General features: G+C 36.8%; 1 protein-coding gene across 16 annotated transcripts in view; it reads left to right on the top strand.

Moving 5' to 3' along the window:
• MYCBP2 (MYC binding protein 2) overlaps positions 1 to 17,546 on the top strand; it is a 282,822-nt gene that overhangs the window by 139,303 nt on the left and 125,973 nt on the right. For 15 of the 16 annotated variants that reach the window (XM_023186011.3, XM_026446684.2, XM_026446688.2 and 12 more), the window contains 8 exons: positions 1,806 to 1,998; positions 2,498 to 2,772; positions 6,254 to 6,475; positions 8,152 to 8,343; positions 10,388 to 10,594; positions 11,775 to 11,906; positions 13,881 to 14,059; positions 16,715 to 16,857. In XM_023186011.3, the coding sequence (XP_023041779.2) occupies positions 1,806 to 1,998; positions 2,498 to 2,772; positions 6,254 to 6,475; positions 8,152 to 8,343; positions 10,388 to 10,594; positions 11,775 to 11,906; positions 13,881 to 14,059; positions 16,715 to 16,857 (1,543 nt within the window). The remainder of the gene's footprint in view (positions 1 to 1,805; positions 1,999 to 2,497; positions 2,773 to 6,253; positions 6,476 to 8,151; positions 8,344 to 10,387; positions 10,595 to 11,774; positions 11,907 to 13,880; positions 14,060 to 16,714; positions 16,858 to 17,546) is intronic. The other variant, XM_026446685.2, reaches the window with a different exon arrangement.

A 17,546-nucleotide genomic window follows, 5' to 3' on the forward strand; every position in this document is an offset into this window, starting at 1 on the left:
TTCCTGGTAGGAATGAGATAAAAGTATGCTAAAAGTATATGGAAGTTTTTTCCCCCATTCCCATTATCACCATATATACCTGCTATTTACATTTTGGTGTATATTTTCCCAGACCATTTTTATATGCAAACAAACTTATTAGTATACAGGATGCTCTACAACATGCTTGTTTGTTTCTCATGATACTTACAGTTTTCATCTTTTTTAGAAAATTTCATATTATATATCATGGACATCCTTCCCTGGCAGTACATTTGCCTCTCTCAATCTTTTCCGTTTGCATAGTATCCCATAGAATAGTATTAGTCTAAATTATTCACCCTGATTCCTATCAAAGAACCACTTTTATTCTCATTTTTTACTGTTTCATCTTGCTTCATGAGCATCTATTCACATGTATCCTTAAATACTTGTGTGCTTATGTGCATACTTCTACTGGAAATGTGCCCATTTAAATTTTGGTATATCCTCTCAAAGTTGACCTTCCAAAAGAGCCATGGCAGTTTGTAGAGCTTGTGCTTTGAATAAGAGACTATGAGAACTTTGGCTTCTTGGTAACTTTACATCCTGTTAGTATTGAGTTTGGTATCTTTTGATTCAAATAAGGATCTTTGACTCTGTTATGCTTTCTCTAGTGATCCCATTTTCTGTGCTTGGTAACGCCTTTGTATTTATGTCTAAGTGGTTTTGTGGCCATTAGGTAATTGCAGACTTTAGAGACAAAACTTTTTCAGTCATTTCTTTAAAAAGTAAACTATAGAGCTGAGCATATTGGCTCACATCTATAATCCCAGCACTTTTGGAGGCCGAGGCAGGAGGATTGCTTGAGCTCAGGAGTTCAAGACTAGCCAGCACAATATAGTGAAAGCCCCATCTACCAAAAACTTAAAAACTAGCTGGGTATGGTGGTGCACACCTGTAGTCCCAGCTGCTTGGGAGGCTGAGGTGGTGGGAGGATAGCTTGAGTCCAGGAGGTTGAGGTTGCAGTGACCCATGATCACACCACTGCATTCCAGCCTGGGTGATAGAGGAGGACTCTGTCTCACAAAAAATAAATAAAATAAAATAAAATTGAATATATAAACTCATTTTCAGGAGGTCTGGGATTTGGTGGGAATGGGGCAATAAGTGCTCTGCTTTGAGATTCAGATAGTATCTGTCATCATGTAACCATGATAAAACCAGAAGACTAGCTAGAACTGCAAAGAAAATCTACCATCTTAAACTCATATGCTAGAATTTTAAATAATCAAAATAGGATTTTTTTAGTATTTTCTAGTCAATTTTTGTCTTCTATTAATGTATTTAACAATAATTGACTATAGTTTGTATTGCAAATTTTAATATGTAGACATAAAATAAGTTATTTGATAGTGTCAATATATTTAACACTAAAACTCTTTTATTTTTTACTACGGTGACTGTAAAAAGCTTTATTTTTCTTTCAAGTAAACATGCATTGTTTTATAAGTGTTTCTCATTTTTCCCTTGTTTATATGATAAGCTAGATAGCTTGATAGCAGGAAAACTGAAACATTTATTTTTAAATAGGTAAATATTGAAGAATGTTGTTTTTATAAATGCTTAACTACTTTACCTTTTTTGTAACAAAGTTCCTGTTAAGGGTCACTATAGTAAATGAACTATAAAAGTGTCTTGGGCTCAGTAAAAAAAAATTCAAGTAAAAACTCAGTAAAAAAATTCAAGAGAAAGCTTTGAAGTTATCTGCCATTGCCTTTCCATTTGATTCAGTTTCTGGTATCATTTGAATTAATTGTTGTCTGTTTTTTCATATTCTGGATTAGGAATGTTTTGAGTCATTGTTGAGTATTCTTCACTGGAGCTGGACCACCTTAGTCTTAGGAGTTGAAGAACTTCGAGGATTAAAAGGATTCCAGTTCACAGCTACACTTCTAGATTTAGAGAGACTGCGCTTTGTGGGTACCTGTTGTCTGAGGTTGTTGCGTGTCTATACCTGTGAAATTTACCCAGTGTCAGGTATGATGCATTTTTTTAAATGACTGTAGGGAGAAAATATTAGAGACATTGAGAAGATTTACTTTGAGATAACTGAGCGTTTATAACCCCCAGCTGCCTTTAAGCTGCTTCTAAAATAAGGGGAGAAAGTCAGCTTGCTCTGATGCTTATGTATTTGCTTATAAAGAATAAAATAGATTACATGTCATTCTGATAACAAAAATAATAGTGGGCCAAAATTAAATAATCTAATAAAGTTTAATTTTAAACAAATTCTGTCAAATAGAAATATTTTGAACAAGCAATTTGGACTTAAATGCTGAAACTAGATTTTTATTCCCCCTCCCATTTAGATTAAAAAAATAATTTGGGACTACACTTAATCTCTAAGTTGTTTCGTTTCTAAGATATGAGTACTTGTGATATTTAGCTGTATAGGGAATTACTGAATTATATTGATTGTTTTCATGCATATTTAATATTTTGCTTAATTATCAATCTGCTTTTGTTCCCCTCAAAGCTACAGGAAAAGCAGTTGTAGAAGAAACTAGCAAATTAGCAGAGTGTATTGGAAAAACCAGAACTTTATTAAGAAAAATTTTATCAGAAGGAGTTGATCACTGCATGGTGAAATTGGATAATGATCCTCAAGGATATCTCAGTCAACCCCTGAGTCTCCTAGAAGCTGTCCTTCAGGAGTGTCATAATACTTTCACTGCCTGCTTTCATTCTTTCTACCCAACTCCTGCCTTACAGTGGGCTTGCCTTTGTGATCTGCTGAATTGTTTGGATCAGGTAACTTAAGTTTGTAAAACGTTAGTTGAAAATCTGATATATTGCTTAATTCTCCTCAAGAAAATAAATTGCAGTGCCCTATCTTCTTAACTTGTATAAAAGATAAATTAGGAAATTGTTTGGTGTACATGACTTACATAAGCACAGTTTAAAATGTTTTAAGGCCGGGCGCGGTGGCTCAAGCCTGTAATCCCAGCACTTTGGGAGGCCGAGACGGGCGGATCACGAGGTCAGGAGATCAAGACCATCCTGGCTAACACGGTGAAACCCCGTCTCTACTAAAAAATACAAAAAACTAGCCGGGCGAGATGGCGGGCGCCTGTAGTCCCAGCTACTCGGGAGGCTGAGGCAGGAGAATGGCGTGAACCCGGGAGGCGGAGCTTGCAGTGAGCTGAGATCCGGCCACAGCACTCCAGCCTGGGCGACAGGGCGAGACTCCGTCTCAAAAATAAATAAATAAATAAATAAAATGTTTTAAATCTGCATCATCTTTTAATTACAAAATTGGTAGGCACATTGTGCAGTTGCTGATTGGTCTTTGAATTGGAATGAGTGATTCTGAGAGAGGGAGAGAAGAAAAGAACCGTAGTGACCAGGTGAGAGCAGGGATAGCACCAGGAGGCCCCTGCCACCCTTGTCTGTGAGAACAGGAAGAAGAGAGAGCTGCAAGAACAGACATACTAGCGTTGTTCATTCATTCATGAGGAAGCCACAACCTTTGTAAACCTTTATGCACCAAGTCACAGCGTTTCACAACACCTGAGGTAAAACACTGACAGAACTACAGGGAGACATAGATTCATGTTGACAGCTGGGGACTTTTAACGCTCCTCTTTCAGTAATTAACAGAGGAACTAGGCCAAAAATATCAGCGATACAGATTTGAACAGTGCTGTCAACCACCTTGATCTAACTGACATTTATAAAACAGGATATGAAACTACAAAATACATATTCAAGTACGCATGATTTTTAAAAGAAATATTTGGGACTGTTGACCAAGGTAGATCATATGCTAGACCATAAAATAAGTCTTAATAAATTTCAAAAGATTAGAATGTGAAAGAATATATTTTCAGACTACAATAGAATTAAAGTAAAAATCCATAGCAAAAGATATCAAGAAAAGCACCAAACATTTGGAAAATGACAGCACTTCTAAGTAAGCAGTTGATCAAAGAAGTTATAAAGGAAATTTTAAAATGTTTCACGTAGAAAGATAAAAATATGATATTAGAATTTGTGGGATTTAGCTAAAGCATTGCTTCAAAGAGACCTTTATACCCTTAAATGCTTATATGAAGAAGACAGGTTTAAAATTGGTGACCTAAGCTTCTATGTTAAGAATCTAGAAGGCAAAGCAAATCTAACCCAAAGTTAGAAGAAAGAAGGAAATAATAAAGGTAAGAGCAGAAATCAATGAAATAGAAAGTAGAGAAAATTAACAAAGCTAAAAGTTGGTTTTCTGAAGAAAACAAAATTGGTAATCTCCTAGCAAACCTGATTGGGAGAGAAGAGAGAAAGAAAAAACATGAAATACCATAATCAGAAATGAAATAGGGGTTCGCTGGGCATGGTGGCTCATGCCTGTGATCCCAGCACTTTGGGAGGCGGAGGTGGGTGGATCACTTGAGGTCAGGAGTTTGAGACCAGCCTGAGCAACATGGCAAAACCCTATCTCTGCCAAAAATACAAAAATTAGCCAGGCTGGTGGCCCACAGCTGTAATCTCAGCTACTCGGGAGGCTGAGGCACGAGAATCACTTGAAGGCGGGAGGTGAAAGTTACATTGAGGCAAGATTGTGCTACTGCATTCCAGCCTGGGTGACAGAGTGATACTCCATCTCAAAAAAAAAAAAAAAAAAAAAAAAAACGAAAGGAAGAAAGAAATAGGGAATATCACTATAAACAACTTTATACCGGTGAATTTTTCAGCCTTAGAGGAAGTTGACAAATTCCTTGAAAAATATAATTTTATCAAAACTAACACATTAAGAAATAGAAAAATCTGAATTGCCTCATATCCATTTAAAACTTAGCAAATACTTTCCCACAAAGAACATTTCAAGTCCAAATATTGTCATTTAGGAAATCTATTAAACATTACGAAAAGAAATAATGTCAACCTTTTACAAACTCTTTTGGAAAATATAGGAGGCAATACTTCCCAACTAATTTTATGAGTTTAGCTTTATCCTATACCAAAACCTAACGAAGATACTACAAGAAAAAATTACAGATGAATATCACTCAGAAATAGATGCTCTCTAAATATTATCAAACCAAATTGAGCATGTAAATAATATATCATGACCAAGTGGGATTTATCTTAGAAATGCTAAGTTAGTTAAATAATTGAAAATCGATGTAAGTTACCATGTTAACTGAAAAAAAGAAGGCAAATTGATGATTTCCTCAATAGCTACAGGAACAAAGGTTGATGAAACTAGCTGTTATTCGATGATGAAAACCTCTGAGGATATAAGGAAACTCCTAAATCCGATAAAACGATGTTTACCATAAAATCTACGCTAACAACGTCCCACTTACTGGTGAATTCTGAATATGCCCCTAAGTTTGGAAACAAGACATGTGGTATCTACACTCACTACTTCTATTCAACAGTGCACTGGAGGTCCTAGACCTCCCCGCCCGCCTTCCTGAAAAATCCATTGTCATGACTCGTAACTCTGTGTCCATTTAGTAGGGTAGTATATTTTAGCACTCAATTTCCGGGGGCAAGATTATTGCCTGGACTAGTGCACAACTTAATTATCTCTCACTCTGAACCTTCCCAGTCAGATACGGTTCTTCTTTGCTACAGAACAGGCTAGGTTTAGCAAATGTTGGTTTAACATATGGAATGTTACTCTGCTTTCATGCTTAACTTTGTAACACAGATGTTTGAAGATCTAGGTAATGTGTACGCAGTTTTGTGAATTAGGGTATCCTGTGTTGGTTTTAATGCTTTAAAATTTTATAAGTATGCTACTAATTTTTCTTGATAAACTATGAAATGTGATAATGTAATTTTGTGACCTCAGTGAAATGTGGTTATAGTAGCACAGATTTATAATTTGCATCATTTATTACTTGAGAAAAATAGTCTCAGTCCTTACTGAAAATGACTTAGATATATTCTAATTGGGGCCTTTTTGGCATCTCCATTTGAAACAGTGCTAGGGAGTACTGTGATTGTGAGGATATGAAAATATAAAAATGCTCACTTACTACAGAAAAGGAGGCTGATTTTTCTTGACCAGACTTAATTTTTCATCTTCATTGAATAGTAACTTAAACAGTTGTTTTTTTTAATGTATTGATGTAGTATTATTCTATAACAAGACAATTTAAGTGACCGAGTGACAGAAAATTTTGGTATAATTTAAAAGATGGTTTACCTTTTATATATCCAGAAACTTAGATTATACTGATGCTATCTTTTTTGGTGGTGGTGGGGCGTATATTTTTGTTTTTAAAAGGATATCCAAGAAGCCAACTTCAAGACATCAAGTAGCCGACTCCTAGCAGCTGTTATGTCAGCTCTGTGTCACACATCTGTTAAGCTGACTTCCATCTTCCCGATTGCGTATGATGGAGAAGTATTACTACGATCAATTGTTAAACAAGTTAGCACAGAGAATGACTCAACACTAGTTCATCGTTTTCCCCTTTTGGTGGCACATATGGAAAAACTTAGCCAGGTGGGTCTTTCTCTGAAATCTCTTTTATACTGAGGCAATAAAACTAAATGGAAGTGTGTTTAGCTTTTTGCTTGTTCTTCTCTATTAGTATATTTACAAAATGATTATTTAATGAATGGCATCTGTTTTTGAAATAGTATTTTTAAAAAATTTTTATATTTACCTATAAAATGAAGTTTTTTTGCTCTAATGGTTTAAATAATCACTCACCTTTAAAAAAATTTGAGAGTTATACAATGGATACCTACATATTGGTTTTTCCTGAACCATTTGAAGGTAAGTTGCAGATACTTTACATTCTAATATAATATTTTAGATTTCTAAGATAGAATGATAAGAAAATAAAGGATTTTTAAAATACCTTCTTTTTTTTTTTTTTTTTTTTTTTGAGGCGGAGTCTTGCTCTGTCACCCGGACTGGAGTGCAGTGGCCGGATCTCAGCTCACTGCAAGCTCCGCCTCCCGGGTTCACGCCATTCTCCTGCCTCAGCCTCCCGAGTAGCTGAGACTACAGGCGGCCGCCACCTCGCCCAGCTAGTTTTTGTATTTTTAGTAGAGACGGGGTTTCACCGTGTTAGCCAGGATGGTCTCGATCTCCTGACCTCGTGATCTGCCCGTCTCGGCCTCCCAAAGTGCTGGGATTACAGGCTTGAGCCACCGTGCCCGGCTAAAATACCTTCTTAATAACACTTTGGTATATTAAAATAAGCACTGTAAATAATAGGTATAGGAAATAGATAAATCATTTTCATGCTGGAAATCAGCTACGTTAATAATCTTTTCCCTTTTTTTCTGAAAAATAAAGCATTTTTCCTTTATTGAGACTCTGTGACTTCTTGAAATTTTTCTACTGGTAGGGGTTGGAATTTTCTTGTCTCCACTTAAGAAATCAAATACAGTAGAAATTATAAAACTACATAGGAATCATAAGTATGTACAAAAAGAATTTTGTTAAAAAATTGATTTACACAGACTAGAGATGCATTATAGCTAAATATACTGGAATTTATTATCTCAGATTAAGATCTTGTCCTATAGAAGAAGCTTTTTATTTTTGTTTTTTAAGACGGGCTCATTCTGTCACCCGGTCTACAGTGCAGTGGCACCATCGCAGTTTACTACAACCTCAACCTCCTGGACTGAAACGATCTTCCCACCTCAGCCTCCCAAGTAGCTGGGACTATATAGGCACATACTACCACACCTGGCTAACTTTTTAAAAAAACATTTTGTAGAGACAAGTTCTTACTATGTTGCCCAAGCTGGTCTCAAACTCCTGGCTTCAAGTGATCCTCCCATCTCAGCCTCCCAAAGTGCTGGGATTGCTGACACCACGCCCAGCCAAAAAAGCTTTTTAAATTGGAAGAATAATTTTCTGTCTGTCATATAGGATTGTAAATGGAAAGTTAAATAAGAGAATAAAATATGACTCAAAGCTAATAAAAACATTTTGTAAATGTGTGGTACTTTGATACATAGAGACACATAATTCATAAAAAAACTTCTAAGTGAAAAGTAGATACAGTGGCTCCACATATAACCAGAAAGATTTGTAGAAATTGACTCTGACTCCAAAGTCTGAATTTTAAGAGTATCAGAAAAACAAGGTTTTCAAATTGAGTATTCCTATGAAGGAAAATGAAACAATATCTTACAGCGTTTTCTTATGTATCATAGAGTGAAGAGAATATCTCAGGGATGACAAGCTTCCGTGAAGTTCTGGAGAAAATGCTGGTCATTGTTGTGCTACCAGTCAGGAACAGCCTGAGGAGAGAAAACGAACTCTTCTCTTCCCACCTCGTCTCGAACACCTGTGGATTACTGGCCAGCATTGTCAGTGAACTGACAGCATCAGCCCTGGGATCTGAGGTAATACATTATTATTTTGACACTGGATAAAAAGCACATGTGTAAATGTTTTACACAGTTTCTCTTTTCATCTATTTTGGCTTTGCAGAAGCTAATTTCAGATTGGATTAGCAACCCCAATGCATTGTTTTTCTTTCTTGTGCCTCTCTCTACTTCCTACTTGCTCCGATTTGTTACTTCTCCCTCACCAGTTTACCCAGCATCCACAGGAATATAAAGTATACGTTTTCCTCATAGAGCAGGTTGTCATCCGCCCCATTGCACAAGCCCACCACCATGCCCCAGGAAAAGCAAAGATAGTTCTCACTGCTGGGAGATGAGTAACGTCCACTCAACTGACCCTAGAGAAATACATATTTAAAATCGGAATAGTAATTTTTATTTCACCTCTATCACAGATTTTTTGAAATTGCAGTAAAATATACATAATATAAAATTTGCCATTCTAATCATTTTTATGTGTACAGTTCGGTGGCATTAAATGCATTCACTTTGTTGTACTTAGTTGTACATTGTCACAAAGTTTTCAAAGTATCAAATGTTATTATGTTTGAGAAAATCACTTTGAAAGTGCCTTTACAATTTATACAGTAACATTATTTTATTCCATTTCACTGTCTTACTCTTTCTTATAACTTAACTGAATGTTTTGATTGAATTTGGGGAATGTTTCTGTTTTTTCCTCCTAAAAACAGACAGTAGTTTGGTTTGGAAAATCATGTCCTAATGTGAAATATCTTATATCATTCAAATGAATGTTTAATAACCAGCATGTATTCAGTGATCCTAGCTCTCAAATTCTTGTCAAGGAACTTCTTTTCTCTATTTTACTTTTATAATTCCTAATCTTTGCTTCTTCTTTTAAATTTATTTTAACACCTATTCTGAATTAACCCATCCAGTGTATATGCATTATTGATTCATTGTAACAGTTTAGCCTTTCGAATTTGTGATTCATTGCATATACTTGAGCTAATTTTAGTCTCTCATCCTGGGAAGCACTTTCTAAGTTTCTTGGTTAACTTCGAGTACGATTGCAGCCCTTGTCAGAAATTTTTTAATTTTTTACATTTATTCATTTTGTCTACAATACCTTCCTACTCTGCAGGATGCAGGAAAGTCTGTAATGTGTAGATCCCCTTCCAAAGTTTACTAAAGAGTTCTTCCCTTTAAACTTACCTTTCCAATGAAAAGGAATACCAAAAGTTACAGGGTGCCTGGTATACAACTTTGGGAGTTCCCACAGGTCCTGGCTTAGAGATGAATATTTCTTTCTCAGAGCAGTTTGCAGTTTTTGTTAGAATCATAAATGTCCATATTTTTCTCTATTTAGTCTCCCCAAATTCTGTAGCCAGCTTAGATTAGAAGTAGGTTTTGTAAATAAAAAGAGCAGTTTCAACCCAAAATAAGTTCTCTAATCCTCTCTAGTGAAAGTCTATAATTAGTATGGTTACACATGTGTGTGTATGTATTCAAATGCTGAATGCTGTTACAGAAATATCGCTGTGTATATTCGCAGTATTCAATCTTAGGCTATAGACCATTTTCTTCAAATGAAGTCTTACTTGCAAATTCACATGTGAGAGGAGAGATGACATAGTCTGGTTGAAGAGGGGAACCATAAATTTACCTCTTCCTTGCATACCTTTCTCTGCAGAATTCTAGAGCTCTATGTTGCATAGTTTGAAAACGGTTGATCTATAGAATTTCGATGACATTTTTAGCATCTCTTTTCAAAGTCTGGTGATTTATTTATACATTGTGACTGATAAGACAAGCTTGTACTTCTGACATTATAAATTAAGTGGAAAGTATAGTTTCATATGGCTGAAGGAAGAAAATACTGTCAAGTGACATTGATTTGTGAATTTAGAATGATAAAATCTGGTTTTATTGTGAGTTAATCTCTCAGTAGAACATACCTTTAGAAATGCTTATACCCACTTATTAAATAAAGGTTATTTTATTGGACTTCTTAGAGACCTTTAGATGGTTTTGTTAAAGGTGTACAAACTACTGATGCATTTGCTTTTGTTGTTCACAGGTTGATGGACTTAATTCTCTTCACTCTGTAAAAGCTAGTGCTAACCGATTTACAAAAACAAGTCAGGGCAGAAGTTGGAACACTGGGAATGGGTCCCCTGATGCAATCTGTTTTTCAGTAGACAAACCTGGAATAGTTGTGGTTGGTTTCTCTGTCTATGGAGGAGGTGGAATTCATGAATATGAATTAGAGGTCTTGGTTGATGATGTAAGTATCACCCTTTCAGCATTTATCCTGATTAGTGGGTTGTGTATCGGGATTTACCATTGTCATGGTATGATGCGTCCATACCTTCAGGGGTCTACTAGATCAATCACAGATGAATGACACTAAAGAAACTGAAAAAGGCTGGCCACAGTGGCCCACACCTGTAATCTCAGCACTTTGAGATGCTGAGGCAGGTGGATGACTTGAGCACAGGAGTTCGAGACCAGCCTAGGCAACATGACAAAACCCCATCTCTACGAAAAATACAAATATTAGCTGAGTGTGGTGGTACACGCCTGTAATCCCAGCTACTTTGGAGGCTGAGGTGGGAGGATCACTTGAGCCCAGGAGGTTGAGGCTACAGTGAGCCATAATCATGCCACTGCACTCAAGCCTGCGCAGCAGAGTGAGACCCTGTCTCAAAAAAAGAAAGAAAGAAAATAAACTGAAAGGTAATGATTTTACCTCATTGCTTGTGTTCCATCTTTCCACCTTGGATCACTACTGCTTATATTTTTTGTACTTTCAGAAAGAGAAAGGTTTAAAGTGGAATTAAAGACTAAAAATTATTTAGCTAAGTCCCTGATGACAAGTCTTGAGTAGTTTTTTTTATATTGTAATATTTTAAGAAACACAATGTTCAGATGGACTATGTCATAGAGTACTAATGGACAATTCTTAGTGAAGACAGTATTTATTGATTAATTCAGCTATATCTTTCTAATCTATTCTCTGAAATTACTTAAAGTACCTGAGTTTTATTAAAATAGGACAGAGGCCGGGCGCAGTCGCTCAAGCCTGTAATCCCAGCACTTTGGGAGGCCGAGACGGGCGGATCACGAGGTCAGGAGATCGAGACCATCCTGGCTAACACGGTGAAACCCCGTCTCTACTAAAAAATACAAAAAACTAGCCGGGCGAGGTAGCTGGCGCCTGTAGTCCCAGCTACTCGGGAGGCTGAGGCAGGAGAATGGCGTAAACCCGGGAGGCAGAGCTTGCAGTGAGCTGAGATCCGGCCACTGCACTCCAGCCCGGGCGAGAGCAAGACTCCGTCTCAAAAAAATAAAAAATAAAATAAAATAGGACAGAAAGGGGTAGCGTGTAAATCATTGCCTAGTAAATAGCAAGTCTATCTCTATCTCTAACTTGATTTTTTTGTTTCCTTTTTTTTTTTTTTTAGAGTGAACATGCAGGAGATTCAACTCATTCCCACAGATGGACATCTCTGGAGTTAGTGAAAGGAACTTACACAACAGATGACTCACCCAGTGATATAGCTGAAATAAGACTTGACAAAGTGGTTCCTTTAAAGGTAGTTTCAACTGTATGTTTCTATTGTGAATAAGAGGAATTATTATGTAGTTAAAATAGTGAAGAGTATTCCATGAATTTTGTTTGTTAGATACAGCTATTCATAAGTTATCCTTTATATGGTAGGTACTTCAGATATTTATGGAGTACCTACTATGTACCTGATGTTGTACCACATTATATTATATTTTTGTATAATGTTTCTTAAAGCCTGGAGTAGTAGGAAGTTTTGTAGTCAAACAGACTAAACTCTGGATATCTGCTGTTCCAACATACTAGCTTTAAGACACTGACAGTTCAATATTGAACCACTTTGAGACTTATGTGTAGATTGGAAAGAATAATACCTGCCTTGTAGTATTGTTGAGATTAAATAATAGAAATAAAACACCTGCCTCAGTGTCTAGCACAGTATGAAAAATAAACATTAGCCCTGCCTTTTCTTCTCTTATTGTGCCATAACTCATTTAAAAAAAGGAAGTGCTGTTTTGTTGTTTTGTTTGGCTTTTTTTCTTTTTTCTTTTTCTTTTTCTTTTTTTTTTTTTGAGATGGAGTCTCATTCTGTCGCCCAGGCTGGAGTGCAGTGGCATGATCTTGGCTCACTGCAACCTCCACCTCCTGGATTTAAATGATTCTCCTGCATCAGCCGCCCGAGTAGCTGGGATTACAGCCACGTGCCACCATACCCAGCTAATTTTGTATTTTTAGTAGAGAGGGGCTTCACTGTGTTGACCAGGCTGGTCTCAAACTCCTGCCCTCAAGTGATCCACCCCCATCAACCTCCCAAAGTTTTGGGATTACAGGCATGAGCCACCACACCCAGCCTATTTTCTAACAATATTTGGCAAAATAGAGAAATTTTACCACATCAAAGTAATTATAAATGTTAAAGTAACATTAAAGTATTTCTGAATTCAACTGAAATAAATTTCATTATAGGGCAAAACTTTGGATAAGATCAGTACATGAGAGATTTCGTCAGGAAGAATTTAGATACTGAAAAACCAAAAAGCTTGTATTGTGAAATTTATATCATGGGTCATAAAGCATTAGTTTCTATAGCTCACATTTTCAAAGTACAGTGCATTATATTTTGGACAGATTCTTTCCTGTGGATTTTTTTTCTCATGTCTGTTTGCCTGTAAATTTCTATCTCTGAGTTTTTCTTAAAAATGTAACAGAGTCACCATTATTTTTTTCTCACCTCTAAAATTATTTTAAAAGTTAAACTAGTCAAGGAAAAGTATCAGCTTATGCAATTAAAATCTCATATTGCTGGGCACAGTAGCTCACACCTGTAATCCTAGCACTTTTGAGACACCAGGGAGGGAGGATCACTTGAGCTTGGGAGTTTGAGGCCAGACTGGGCAATATAGTCAGACCTTATCTCTACAGAAACACCTTAAAAAATTGGCTGAGTGTGATGGAATGCACCAGTGGGAGAATTGCTTGAGTCCAGGAAGAGGAGGCCACATTGAGCCAAGATTGCACCACTGCACTCCAGGCTGGGTAACACAGCAAGATCCTGTCCCAAAAAAAAAAAAAAAAAAAAAAAAAAAAAATTATTATGGCTAATATTCTAGCAGTAAAATTACTAGCAGGCACTAGTTACATTGGTTGTGTTCAGACCTAGTTCCATCACTTACTAGCTGTGTGACTTAGAACAAATTACTTAACTTCTCTGAACCTCAGATTCCTCATCTGTAAAATAGGGATAATAATGATACTTACCTCATGAAGCCATTTTAAGGATTAATTAAATTCCATAAAGTACTTAGGACAGTTGCTTTTATGCAACAGACATTCAGTAAATATTAGCTGTCATCATGTTTGATTCATTAAAAACTTATTATATCATCTGTAAATATGATAAAGAATTTCAGTGTATTTGCCTATTTTACTGCTAGAGTTCTTTTTGTATATCCTCTATACATTGTGAATAAATGTAAACATGTTTTACATCTTTATAATGAAGGAAAATGTTAAATATGCTGTGCGCTTGAGGAACTATGGAAGCCGTACAGCCAATGGAGATGGAGGAATGACCACAGTTCAGTGCCCTGATGGTGTGACGTTCACATTCAGCACGTGCAGCTTGAGCAGTAATGGCACAAACCAAACCAGAGGACAGATCCCACAGATACTCTACTATAGGTGGGTGAATGTATAGAGATAAGGGAAATAGTTTACGGTGGTACAACATGCACAGTCTATTACCAGGTAAAATTGCTAAGTGGATAATTATATTTAAATTATACAGTGTATCTTCTTAGCACATACTCGTACAAATTCATACAAAGAAATCTTTTAATATATAAATTCAGTGTTTGCTACAAAAGTGAATGCTTTAAAATATTTTTGCTGTTATTTCTTCAATATCATTGAAATGTTTGTGCACTGGGCATATGTGCTATTGCTGTCACTCTATAATTTCTGGTCTGCAATTTCAAATTTAAAGGGTATTCATTTCTTTTTATAAAATACCTCAAACTAATGATCAGATAGACTGTACTCAGATAGTGGTGTTGCCTTGATCCTGTTATCCAGTCACAGAATATTTTGATGTCTGTGTATCTTGGACCTGCCCTGTCTAACCCCTGGGGCCCTAGAATATATAATAGCGTGTTTCTTATAATGTTTTTAACAAAAACCGTTCCTTATGTAAACCGTGGAAAATAAAAGAATGATAACAACCCTCGGGTTAAAAAAATCTTTTAAATACACATTTCTCACTGAGTCTGAATTTTTCTTGTAGTGGCGAAGCTGATATCTTAGGTAGTCATGAGTACCGTTTGCTACATTTGTCCTCAGCCTGACTTAGCATTAAATCACTGAATTTCCATATCACTTTCAGAGGCTTGCTGCTTCCTCTGTTTTCTTCATAAAGAGTCTAGGGATGGTGCCTAGGTAGATAGTATAAAATAATTTCCCTAGATATAGATTTTCTGCTTCCTCTTTCCATGAGAAATAGAATAGAAATAGCAGGCAGTAAATAGCTGTGTAGTTCAGTGTTGCTGCTGAAATATAAAAGCTGTCTAGTCTTTTGCCCCAGTCAAGAAAAACTTTCTGTTCCATAAGCACTACAATAAATAGTACATTATTCTCTTTCTTAAACTATGGATTAAAAACTCTGTTATGCATATGAGTTACATACTTCAGAAAGCTGGAGAGCCACTAACAGCATCTGCCATCCAAACTTTGTATCTTATACAAAATACAGTGTTTTGAGTATTTTCTTGTTTTCTATAAAGCTTTAAATATCGTTAGCTTTAAATTTTAAAAAAACGAAAAATATTAAAGTCCTTTAGTTTTAAATACCCTCCTACTCTGATAGCTCCCAAGTTTACATCCCTAGCCTTCATGACCTCTGAACCCTGGACTCCAGGTCTCTCCCTGACATCTTCATTTGGATGACGCTAGTGGAGGTGGTGTTAGTGACTGTGTGCCAGGCTGTGCTTTGAGTGTGTTACCTGTGTTATCTCAGCTTGTCCTCGCAGTAACCCCAGGAAGTAGGTACTTTTCTTATCCATGTTTCACAGATGATGGAACTGAGACACTACGTAGTCCAGAGTCACACCTCTGGTAAATTATGCTACTGCGACTTGTAGGCAGGAAGTCAGATTTCAGATGATACACCCTTAACCAGTATGCTGCACATTCTCTTTAAGGACGTTCGCTCTAGTTGGCTAGTAGACATCTGAGGTTTCATGTGGCCAGAATACTCATCTCCCACAGTTACAGCCAGACACCTTGGAGTCATTCTTGACTTCTCTTTCCCTCATACTTTAAACCTAGGTCATCAAGAAGTCCTGTCAGCTGTACTTTTAAAATATCCTAAATCTGATCTTTTCTTCTACCTCCATATTTAATAGTCTAGACCAAGCCACTGCAACCTCTACCTGCTAACTGTAATGAGCCTCAAAATAGGCTCCCTCCTTTCACTGTTGGTCTCCTACAATCAGTTCTCCACAGCACAGTCAGAGTGATCTGATAAAAGTATAAATCTTACCAAGTTCCACCTTTGCTCCAAACCCAGCTTCCCATTCCCGTACCAGTATGAAATGTCATTATGTTGCCTACAAACCTTACACAGTTTGACTCCTGTTTCCCTTCCCACCCATCACCCTTCACTCTTTCTCCTTTTCTTCTAGCCATACATGTCTTCATTCTGTTCCTCGAATTCACTAGTGTGTTCCTTTTGCCCTGACAGTTTTCCCTCAGCTCTTCGCATGAGTCTTTAAAAAAAAAAAATTCCCGTCAGCTGAGCACGGTGATTCACTCCTATAATCCCAGCGCTTTGGGGTGGATCACGAGGTCAGGAGTTCGAAACCATCCTGGCCAACATGGTGAAACCCCATTTCTACTAAAAACAAAAATTAGCCGGGCGTGAGGTGCATGCCTATAATCCCAGCTATTTGGGAGGCCGAGGGAGGAGAATCGCTTGAACCTGGGAGGCAGAGGTTGCAGTGAGCCAAGATCGTGCCGCTGCACTCTAGCCTGGGCAACAGAGCAAGACTGTGTCTCAAATAAATAAATAATTTAATTAATTAATTCAGGTCTTTGTTAAATATGAGTTCCTCAGAGAACTGATCTTATTTAACATAACACCCTTCACTTTATGCCCTATGCTGGTTTATTTTTCTTCAAAGCCCTTATCATTCCCTATAATTATATAGTTGCATGTTTACTTTTTTAACTTTAGAAAAACTATAAATTAAATGAGGATCTCAGATCCTAGATATGATTTCTGGCATTGGATCATGTTTTACTTACCATTGTAAAATAATCTCATGTTTGCTCATGCTACAGGAGTGAATTCGATGGAGATTTACAATCCCAACTTCTGAGTAAAGCCAATGAAGAAGATAAAAACTGTAGCAGAGCACTGTCTGTTGTAAGCACTGTCGTTCGAGCCTCTAAGGACCTCCTGCACAGAGCTCTTGCTGTGGATGGTAAGACTTTTTCTTTCTCAATAGTCATATTTTAGATTCTTTATTCGCTAAATTTTTGCATAGAACTATTGAAAAGGAACCTTCTGTTATACAATTGTATAAATTCTTAAGTGTTTTCTTTATTTATAGATCCACACGTACGTTAATTTTGGATAAGTCACACTCTCCATACTGTAATGCAGAATTATTTAGAATGCTCGAAAGGAGTTATCATATATTCTTATTTTGTTAGTTAATTTAGTAAAAGAAAAATTGTATTTGGTTTAAACTGGGTCTTTATTCTTCTTTTAGTAGTCAAAATGCTTTTTCTTCCTCTCTGTTCTTTTTCCAGTAATGTATCGCTATCCACCCAAAACTCTGGGGAGCCCTAACCAGCTCCTCAGAGGCACTTGTCTAAATTCAACTCTATGAGTTTTTCCCCTAGAAACTTTCTAGTTTGTATTCTCCTCTCTCTCAGTTCTTCCCGCCATCGTTTAGGCTGCCATGGTGCAAGTACATGTCATTATTTAATATAGGGATAATACCCAATAATGTCACTGCTACCTTTCCCCCATTCTCCATCTAGTTGTTTAGTTATTCTTCACACTGACACCAGAATTATCATTATGAAAACATTGTTATGGCCGGGCATGGTGGCTCACGCCTGTAATCCCAGCACTTTGGGAGACCGAGGCGGGCGGATCACGAGG

The sequence above is a fragment of the Piliocolobus tephrosceles genome, chromosome X, assembly GCF_002776525.5.
Source record: "Piliocolobus tephrosceles isolate RC106 chromosome X, ASM277652v3, whole genome shotgun sequence".
Taxonomy (NCBI): Eukaryota; Metazoa; Chordata; class Mammalia; order Primates; family Cercopithecidae; genus Piliocolobus; species Piliocolobus tephrosceles.